At 45.8% G+C, this 10226-nt stretch overlaps 1 protein-coding gene across 1 annotated transcript in view; it reads left to right on the top strand.

Moving 5' to 3' along the window:
• Nucleotides 1-6400: 6400 nt before the first annotated feature.
• TXNRD3 (thioredoxin reductase 3) overlaps nt 6401-10226 on the top strand; it is an 18984-nt gene continuing 15158 nt past the window's right edge. Inside the window, exons 1-4 of the mRNA XM_012732213.1 lie at nt 6401-6458; nt 7463-7572; nt 9207-9311; nt 9545-9617. Coding sequence (XP_012587667.1) covers nt 9572-9617 — 46 coding nt within the window. The 5' untranslated portion in view covers nt 6401-6458; nt 7463-7572; nt 9207-9311; nt 9545-9571. The remainder of the gene's footprint in view (nt 6459-7462; nt 7573-9206; nt 9312-9544; nt 9618-10226) is intronic.

Raw genomic sequence — 10226 nt, 5'->3', positions numbered from 1 at the left:
CCCGCCGGTGCGCCCCCTGCACCCCGGGGTCCCGAGCCCGAGTGCCGCCAGCTCCACCTGCCGACGCGAACCCGGGACACCCCGAGAGCGCTCGGCGAGCCGGGACCTGGCTCCCTGGCGGTGACACGAAGTCAGGACGGGTCCCTCGTCGCGGCCCCTTGGGCACCCCCGGAGGGGCCACGCGGCATGGGCCCCGGGGCAGCCCCGACCTCCTAGACACCGCCTGCTTGTTCTTGGGTCGGTGGCGTCGGGTGTCCTGGGTCCCCCTCCTAGCTTTTGCCCGTACTCATGTTTATCCAGAGTCTATCAGGAAAGGTAAACTTCTTTCTTGTTAAGGTTCAGCCAAATGAAAGAGTCGTTCAAGAAGTGGCCACTACTTGGAAGTGGGCTAGAGCTGGTTCAGATCCTATTTCCTACCTGCGTGACCTTGACCCGGCTGTGGAAATCCATGAAGCCCAGTTTTGCACATCTTGTAACATGAACTTAAAGGGTGTGAGAAGGGTATGAAGTGATGGGTAATTTCAGCAGTGCTGCTCACTCGCATAACTTTTGAGGAGGTCTAGCGAAGAATTCAGGGTTATTTTTGTAGGCAAATGTATCCTGGATTTAAAAAGAACCCTCGTAGAAAGAAACTTTGGAAGAGACATCCATCCACAGGGACTTTCAACACTTTGAACTTCACATATCAGAAAGATTAGATAATAGATGAATATGCAAAAACAAAGCTATTGAGTTGTCTTTGTGGAATTATAGGCTGTGATTTGCAAGTTTATGTTCAAGTTTACATTGCCCTACATGATGTTTCATAGCACGTTCATCTGTATCACTCACACACTTTACAGTACAGACAAGCAACCCTAGTACTCTAGAAGGCTCTGTGGCTGTCGCTCCTTAATTATATCCTCCTTCCTCCCCCCGCCCCAGGGTTAATCGCTATCCAAAATCCCTTGCTCTTCTTCACAGTTTTGCCAAGAGCTTATATACCCTTAAACAACATTTTGTTCCTCTTGGCCTGTTCTGGTACTTTATGTAAATAGAATCATACATATGTATTCTTTTGCATTTTTCCCCCTAAACAGTTAAGTTTTAGAGATTCATGTATGTAAGTATCTGTAACTGTGGCTTGTTAATCTTCATTACTCTCGTGACTCACACCATAGTTTGATGATTCATGGCAGTTTATTGATTCTGCTGCTTTGACACAGTAGTTTTCGATTTTGTTTAAGCTTATTTTGCTCCTAAAAACAGTATGGCTGCGCCTATTAAGCACCTCAGACAAAACACAATTAGCTATTTCACCGACAAAAATGGGATTATTCAGAAACGACCACAAAAAGGCAGCTTGGAAGGTGAAGTCTTGTGGGGAGACACACCTCACTCCCCCAGAACCGAAGCTACTGCTCCTTTGGAGGGTAGCCTTTGGAGGGGCTCCCGCCAGTCCAGGGGACCCCTTCTTCCTTCATCGGGGGCAGGGAAGAGGCACCCTTCCCAGAGAGTGCGGGGAACTGAGGCTGGCTGAGTGCCTGTGTGAGAGCTCAGTCTCCTGAGCACATTTCAGTAGGGCTCCTGTGTTGTGAGCTCACAAGTCCACCTTTTAATTCTTATTTTTCTCTGACAGCGCTGTTAATTGGGAGTCAGGTTTATCCTGCATTCAATGGCCTTTTGTCCCTCGTGCCAGGGAGGACCTTGCTTGGGCATCGTGTCCCAATGGGCGGGAAAGTGCACAGGCTGGAGAGCGCTCGAGGCTGTGCTGGAGTAATGAGGAGGGGGCGAGAAATCTCTCAGGCGTCTCTCATCTGAGTCTGTCTCCTTTTAATAGACTTGGTGCTGACGTCTCCGGAACTGTCTCCTCCTCCAAGGCTGCCTACTTTAATTGTGGGGCATTTTACCTCCAGGTTACCGGATGGCGTGCAGGTTCAGTCAGGATCTGGTGCTTTCTTCACTTGTGTCTCATGACTCCAGAGTCTGCTCCCTGAAGTTTTGGCTATACAAGGGTTTATTACTTCATAGGGGCGTTTTCAGTGAGGCTGAAGGAATCTTTCTGGAGGTGTTTTTTAGGACACTAAATCTCCAGGTTGCAGGCCTTATGCCTAAGGCCTGTATCTCCCGAGAGTGTTCTATGAAAAGATTGTTCAACCAGAACATGGTTATTCATGTAGACGCAATTAGGTTTTTACAGTATTGAAGAGTATTTCTTTTCAGCTGTGGACCAAAGAGGCAGGGTCCAGGCTCACTGGGTGTCCTGGGACCGTCTCCAAGGTATGAGCACCAAGCGGGTTGGTGTGAGATCTAGAAGGACCAAGGTGTTGGGGCCTCTACAAACAGCCAGTTGAGTTTTGATGATACTCTTGGTGTGTTCAGCTAAACCAGAGGGTTGAGGCTGGTAAGCACAGTGAAAATGTTATAAAACCAGCGAAACTAGTTGGAGACCCCGACCAATTAAGTAGGTTTCCCAGTCATGTGGAGTCCCTCAGGTAGGGGTAATTTTTCCCAGAGGACTGTGGCCACAGAAGAGGCTGAGGCCTTTACAGCGCTGCAGGTGTGTTCTTGCGGCCTCTGCTCTCTCTGTGGAGTGGAAGGCCCCAGGTCCCAGGGATGCCTCGGTCCACTGACAAAACGTGGGCCCTCACTCTCTCATATAGCCGCGAGACGGAGAGACTGTGTGGAACTCCATGACTGCAACTTGAACAGTCCTTAGGCCCAGGAGCAGTGACGACCAGCTTTGCTGGTTGTATTTTAGACAGATGGAACAAGTAAAAGAGACAGTTTTTGCATCCTAATTATTATTTCTCCACCAATGTTGATCCTGAATGCTGTCAAGCTGGTCTTTGAGGAGTAAGTTGGATGTCTGAAAGGAGCAGCATCTAGCTAAGGAATTAGTGTAAGGAAAGGGGGAGAAGATGAATGAAACCAGTGGAGCTGAACATGGACCCATGAAAGGAATTGAGGAGGGAAACTGGAAAATGGTTGGAAGGTTAGTTTCAAGTCAAAGAAGAAGAGTGAAGGAATCTGAACTGTGCTGCACTCAGACGGATCCGAGCGCCGCGAGCAGTCTGCTCTCCCTGTGTGTGGAAGGGTCTGGGAGCGGGCGGCCGCTTCCCTCTGTCTATGCTGTGCAGCCCCGGAGAGTGGATGGGACAGAAGAAATGAAAAATGTCACCAAGTAGCCCCTCCACTTAGATCTGGCATTTTCTTGACAGAGCATCGCTTGGTAGCTGCAGATCTTTGGCCAATTTCTAGAACTTCTATTTTGTTATCTTACTTTGAAATAATTGAAAATCTTCAAAAAAAAACTTGTTTTTTTTTTAATCAAATTTGGTACATTTTGGCACATTTCTTCTCCCTTCTTTCTCCTCCTGTGGTGGTCATACTATGCTATGGCAGTATCCTGCTGGCGCCCACATTTCTCACATTTTTCTTGAGTCTCTTCTCCCCCATGGCTACAGACAGCAGAATCCTTTACTGATCTGTCTTGAGGTTTGCAAGTTCTTTCTTCTGCCAACTCAACTCTGTTGAGTACTCAGTGGACTTTTCATTCAGTCATTGTACTTCTCAGTCCATAATTCCAGTTGGTTCCTTTTTATAGTTTCTCTTTCCTACTATTTTCGGTTAGATAAGATTTATCCTCATCCTTGCCTTAATTTCCAGAAGTTTAGTTTCCTTTAATTCTTTGAACATACTTACAGTGGCTACTTTGGGTGTCCAGTATGCTCTCTGGGTCCTCTCAGAGGTGGTTTCTTTTTGCCTCTTGCTTTTTTCTTGTGTGTATGAATCATGCTTTCCCTTTTCTCTATAAATTAGTAATTTCTTGTTGAACTCTGGACATTTTATGTAGCATTTTGCAGCAAATTAGCTACTAAACCTTCCCTCCTCTGTAACTTACCTATGTTCGCTTGTTTATTTCTTAATAGTTAGTTGTCCAGATTGTTTTTGGCTTGTTTTCACCCGAGATGAAGCCTCTGATGTCACTTTTCAGAGGGTGCAGCCTCAGGTGCTCCCGGTCTCCCTGGGACTGTAGGGATTTTAGCAGGGCTCCCTTTGTCTTTGTTACGTTTTGTGTCTTTGTTGGTATTATACCCAGATATTAGCTCCATTAATGCAGGCTAGTTGTTCTTGTTTTTCATGGTGCCCTGGGGTGTAAATTGTTCCACACACTGATCCAACTAAATCTGGGTTTCTCTGCAGGGACAGTTCAGAAGCAAGTTTGAGGTTTGTTCTGACCTTAGAGGGCCTTCTTGGCTCCTTCCGTGGTTGTCTGGTGAAGTAGCTCGGGCTGCAGTTTAACTGATGACCTGGTGGGGAGCTACCAGCCTCTTCTTAATCCTTGTCACTGCAGCTTCCATTGTTTTCAAGAACACTATTATTTTTTTTCCAGTTTTATTGAGAAATCATTGATATAATCACTGTATAAATCGAAGGTGTACAGAATGATGGTTGACTTACATATATTGTGAAATGATTGCCACAGTGGGTTTAGTTAACATGTATCACCTTACACAGAAATAACAAAAAGAAAATTTAAAGCATTTTTCTCCTGTCCTTGAGCACACCCAAGATTTACGCCCTTGAAACCTTTCCCGTGTGGTATGTGCAATGCCAATGCACTCATCATATCTTGATTACATCCCCATGCTCATTTATCATGTCACTGGAAGTTTGTGCCTCTGACCACCTTCCTCAATTCCCCTCTCCCCACCCTCCTCAAGACCACCTTTGGGCTTGAACGTTCCCAGGTCTATTTCAAATATAGTCATTTTCTTTAAGTAGTGTTTTGGAGCTCTCTGAGCTTATGACTTACTCCTTGCCCTGAGCAAAATCTCTGAGACCTTGTTCAGAGCTGGGAGTGAGGAGCGTCACCCAGGCCTTCTGGGGCGAAACCCTGCCTTATGAAGTGGGTGGCTCTGGGTGGGTCTAGCATCTTCTGGTCTTCTTGGCTTGCCTCTCCCAGCCTGGCTGGAACCTTGCCGTACAAATGGGCTGGGACACTAGTGATTAAGGTCCCATTATTTTTGACCTGGGGGTGGGGGGGTAGAGCCTTTGATCTGTGAGTGGGGGGCAGGGTAGAGGAAGGGAGCCGAGCCCCTGTGTTTTCAGCCACATGCCGCAGGAGTGTAGCCGAGAGAGGCTGAGACATGCTGGCGGCCTGCTCCTTTGGTGGCTGCGATTTCAGGGCGCGGGAGTCTGGCTGGCTGCGCCCTTCGATTGAGCTCCCATCCAGCTTATCTAGGGCAGGGGAGAGCGCAGGTCATGACTTTCTGTGCTCTTACTGACAGCTAGTAGGTTTCTTGAATAAATGCTGCTTCACATGCCAAGTATCCCTACCGACTTAAATGGTTGCTTTTTAAAAATGATTTTCCTCAGTGGCTCTTTCTTCAGGGAGCAGGTCTTCTGAGTTTCGCATGCTTCCATCCTGGAAGAGGGCCTGTGAGCTTTACCTTGATTGCTGAGGACACTGAAGGGTTTACAGTAGTGGTGAAAGGAGGGCTTTCAAATGACCACCTTGGCTGTCATTTAGAGAGCTGGAGGGGACAAAGGAGAGGCAATAAAACTCTTAGGATGTTACTGAGAAATTCCAGTCATAGTTGTGTGTGGCTCAAGTTAAGATAGTAACAAATTAAGATAGCAACGATGGGGAACTAGAGGATGAAGTAGCTCAGCACAGAGAATTGTTAAGACTTAGTAATTGGCTGGGTGGGGAATTAGGATGAGATGGGGTGGGTAGGAAGATGTTGCAAGAGAGGTTGGTATTAAAATGACTCATGATCAATCTTTTGCAAAGTTCAAATGCAAAATCTGATCCAGGGTCTGATCCAGTGTCTCGCGGCTCCTACGTGATGCCTGTGCTGTGGGTCCCCACGCTCCTGTTTGTGTAGTGGGGTACTGGGGGTTCCTGAGGGTTCCCACTCAGGCCACTGCTGAGCGGTGCAGAACGAAACCGCCAGCGCCTGTCTGTTTCCCCGTGCAGTGCTGGGGCTGTGCCTTGTTCACTGTTCTCGCTTCAGTGCCCCGTGTGAGATGACCCCCAGGATAGATAGTATTTGTTGAGTGAGTTACTGACTATTGAAGGGAGACACAGAAAGAGAAACAGTTATCTGGGAAGGGATGAATGCGTGTGAGGTGCCTGCGGACAGACTGGAGGGGAAATATATAACCTGCCTGGTTTTAGATCAGAAAGGGAATTTGGGTAAAAGTCGCTGATTCAGGTGGGAAAGAAGGGAGAGAAACTGAGGTCCTTCTGGGAGGATGTTTGGAGGCAAGGGGAGTGAGCAAGCATGCTCCCGACCAACATCTACTCAGGCACCCCGTTTTACGTGGACACCCCTTTTTTACTTGCCTACATTTTTAAATACCATCGAGTCTTTGTGAGACTAAAACTTTGGTGATTTTTTGGTTACAGGTTAAAGAACTTTTTACTTCTTTGGGAGTTGAATATAATGTCTTGGAACTTGACCAAGTTGGTAAGTAGAATGATTAGCAGATACTGCTGTTTTATTAAATGTCGACTGGATCGACTTCTTTCTACTTGCTTTGCTCTATTCACTCGACTTTGTCTCTTTGGATTAGACAGGCCTTTTCTGTCTACATTCAGCCATGCAGAAAATGAACCTCTCCATGTCAATTTAGGGTCAATTTTTTTATTTGTATGTTTTTGTATTTGAGGGAGGGAGCAGGAAGAAGGTGTACAAGCTATTAGCTTTGAAGGGTGTTAGATATTTCAGTATCTCTGCCAACTTTCTAACAACATAGATGATGCTGTAATAAATGAGAAAAACACACTGATATTTCCTGATTGTTTTACCCACAAAGGGAAACATGTTCATTTTGTAGCTTGAGGTGTTTGGGTGCATGTCACCAGGACCCCATGCACCTGCTTATACATGTGTGTGGTTTGCAGGGGGGAGATGCTGGTGAACAGAGAAGTTTGCTCTCTGCCTTCACAGGTCTTTGCTAGCTCCTTCTAGCCCAGTCACCTTAATAAATGAACCATTCTTGAATCTTCGAGACTTTTCTAAAGAGAATACCAGATAAGTAGTCGTGGCTCAGTTTTATTTTTAGGGATGGAGGATACATTTTGGACTATGAGCATAAATGTTTTTAAAATGTAATTGTGGGAAGTGTTTCTAAAGTCATTTACTGTGAAAGTAGATTTTTATCTTGATAGTTGTTCGGAAAAGACAACTCTTATCTATTTGTCTTGGCATATCATTGAATTATCTGTCAAATCTAACTTAAAGTTTTGTTGTTTTTTTTTTTTTAAAGGCAGCTGTGGCTTGGTCATTAGTCCTTAAGTTCCCCTTTGAAAGTGTGGGTGTTTCCGCCTTGAGTCATCCTTCATAAAGTTATCTAACACCGACTTACATGGGTGTGCGTGTGTGAACTGGGGTGTCGTAACTCTTAACACCACTCATCAAGGTGTGGAAGCCTTTCAGTGATTTTAAATATTGACGTTTTTATCCTTTAGATGATGGGGCCAATATTCAAGAAGTGCTTTCAGAGATCACTAATCAGAAAACTGTGCCCAGTGTTTTTGTGAACAAAGTGCATGTGGGCGGATGTGACCGAACTTTCCAGGTAATGATAGTGCTACATTCTGGAATGCCGCTTCATCTTTTGTTTTTTTGCAATATTTAAATTAAGAAAATGATCTGTTTGTTTCTTGTTTGGAAGTTGTAAAGTGGAAAAACTTGCAGCGTGGTCATCAGATGACTTGGTTAATTTAAGAGAAATTAGCTTTTCGACCAGCTCAAACTTCAGAAGCTAAAAGGGAGGTTTTGAGTGAGGTTGCCAAGACAAACAGGTGGGCAACCCTGGGTACCTCATGGGTTTTTTTTCTTCCTGATGAGGTGAGAAAAACAGCTATTCTATCTTTAAAATCTGAGTAAATGATGTGGAAGTGAACATTCTTGTCACGTGTAAGAAGCCCTGCAAGGCTGCTAACTCTGGGCCCCTGGCCTTTGTTTTTTCATTCCTAGAATGCAAAGTGAGCAGGAATCATTCAGTTAAGTATTGAGAGAGAGAAAAAATTGATATTAAATAAGACTGTTGTTTTAAAACAACTTTTATTAAAATTCTGCTCTTACTGTGTCCTTTATATCTGCATGCAAGTGGTAGTAATCAGTGATTGATTGAAGACTTCTGCTTGAGATTTCAGTCAGGAATTATATTATTGTTGGGAAAATAAACTGTCTGCATTGTTTGTGAATCTGTTGTCAATGTTGCTATCTAGCAAAAGTCTGCCTTGTTAGTCCTAGAAGTAACCCATTTCACAAGTGTCCTTCCTGACCTGGAAAATGATGTCAGAGGATGACTCTGGAGAGGCTGAGATAGTACTTTGATTCCAAAATTCAAAGGGGCTTACCTTGAAGCTTGGGAGATGGGGGTCCCTGTGGGCATCTGGAGGTCCCTGTGGACATCTACAAGCAAAGAGGCCACAGAAGACCTCAGCAGACGTGCCGGAGCCTCTGCACGCACCTCCTCAGGGGCCACCCACGGCTGCAGAGTCCCTGGGGTCCACGGCACCTTGGTGCTTCTCGGCATGAGCATGGCACTTCTAAAGCCAATGCAATGGGGCCGAGGGCCTGACGCTACAGCGAGAAAACTTGCTGGATCACACTGCATCTCTCACCCCGTCTACGCCACTTCTGGTCACCAGACTGTCCAGTGACCCAGAGACGACAGGCAGAAACAGGCCCTGACCACTGCAGAAAGAAAAAGCAAAGTGTGTTGTAGAGGAAGTCACCGGTGGCTGGGAAAACCAGGTCACCTCTGAGAAACCCTGGCACCGTTAGAAACACTTATTCCTACGGCTGCTGCCTTGTTTTCAGAACGAAGCCTAGCACAGGCAAACAAAATATGGAAGAGCTTGGAAAATGCTGGTTGACAATTTTTATTATACTTGGTTGTAGCATTTCGATGATTAAACCAAGGGAAATGGCCTGGCTCTGAAATAACATGGCTCTGAAGCCAAGAAGAAAGAGTCCTGACCTCCAGGTCTGACAATGAACAACAGTCTAGAGACTTGGGCGGATGTTCTAACTAGTGGGACCCTTTTTGAGACCATTCAATTTACTGTTCTGACTTAGATGCAGTATAGGTGAATGGCTTCTAAGATTTTTAGAGAAAAAACCCTTGCTGGTTAAATGTAGGGTGCAAATACATAGTTTCAACCCAGTCACACTGTATTTTTCCCTCCTTTTCCTCTGCAGGCACACGAGAGTGGTTTATTACAGCAGCTCCTTCAGCAAGGTGTAGCGTATGACTATGACCTCATTGTCCTTGGGGGCGGTTCTGGTGGCCTTGCGTGTGCTCAGGTATGAAAAAAATGAAACTCGAAGATAGTTTTCCTAGTAATTGCCGTAAGCTTCCTCTGCTACTTTAAAAAACCAATTTTGATGTTATAGTCTGTGGTTTTATTGTAACAGCTGGTTTAATAAAGCATGTTATGATACCTACACAGTCTTTTCATGTAGGGGAGAGGAAACAGGGGGAGTGTTAGGAAAAGGACAAACTCTTTATATGTAGTTTGGATTTTTATTTTTCCTAGGAAGCTGCCACCTTAGGCAAGAAAGTTATGGTGCTGGATTTTGTGGTGCCGTCACCCCGGGGCACATCGTGGGGTAAGCTGTTTTCCTGCTTTCTGTGGTTATTGTTACTGCTTGGTCTTTGTAGGGGTGGGGGGCTTTGTTTTACCTCCTTTCATCCTCCCAACAAACTCAAGAGGACTCACCGGCCTTCGTCATAGGGGACGAGACTAAGCCTTCGTGAGCATGAATGGGCTAAGGTCACTCACTTACCAAGTGGTAATTTGAAGGACACCATAAAAAATGAAGGAATGTCTCTCTGGTGGCGCAGTGGGTTAAAGCACTGCATTAGGAAGCTCTCTGAAGCTGCTGCAGCACGAGTTCAATCCCTGGCCAGGGAGCTGACCCCCATGGTGCAGTAGACCCCTCCTGACCCATCCACTGCTCCCCTCAGCAGTGTATTTCACTCCATCTGCCTGTTCTGCTCCCCACTCTGTCTCTGGTGACTCCTCTCACCGCCCCTGCTCCTCTGGCCTGTACCCCAGTTCTGTAAGCATAAATAAATAGATCTTTTTTTTAAAAAATGGGGGAATGTTTTACAAAAGAAAAAACTCTCCCGAGCCCAGTACCCAAGCCCTCTGCCTTAGTCATTTTCGTGCGGCCGCAAGCATTTCACTTGGTTGTGCCCACAGGGGAACTGGACCA

This window comes from Condylura cristata, unplaced genomic scaffold (genome assembly GCF_000260355.1).
Source record: "Condylura cristata isolate star-nosed mole 26May11 unplaced genomic scaffold, ConCri1.0 scaffold00033, whole genome shotgun sequence".
Classification (NCBI taxonomy): Eukaryota; Metazoa; Chordata; class Mammalia; order Eulipotyphla; family Talpidae; genus Condylura; species Condylura cristata.
This window is presented reverse-complemented; position numbering and strand designations above follow the sequence as displayed.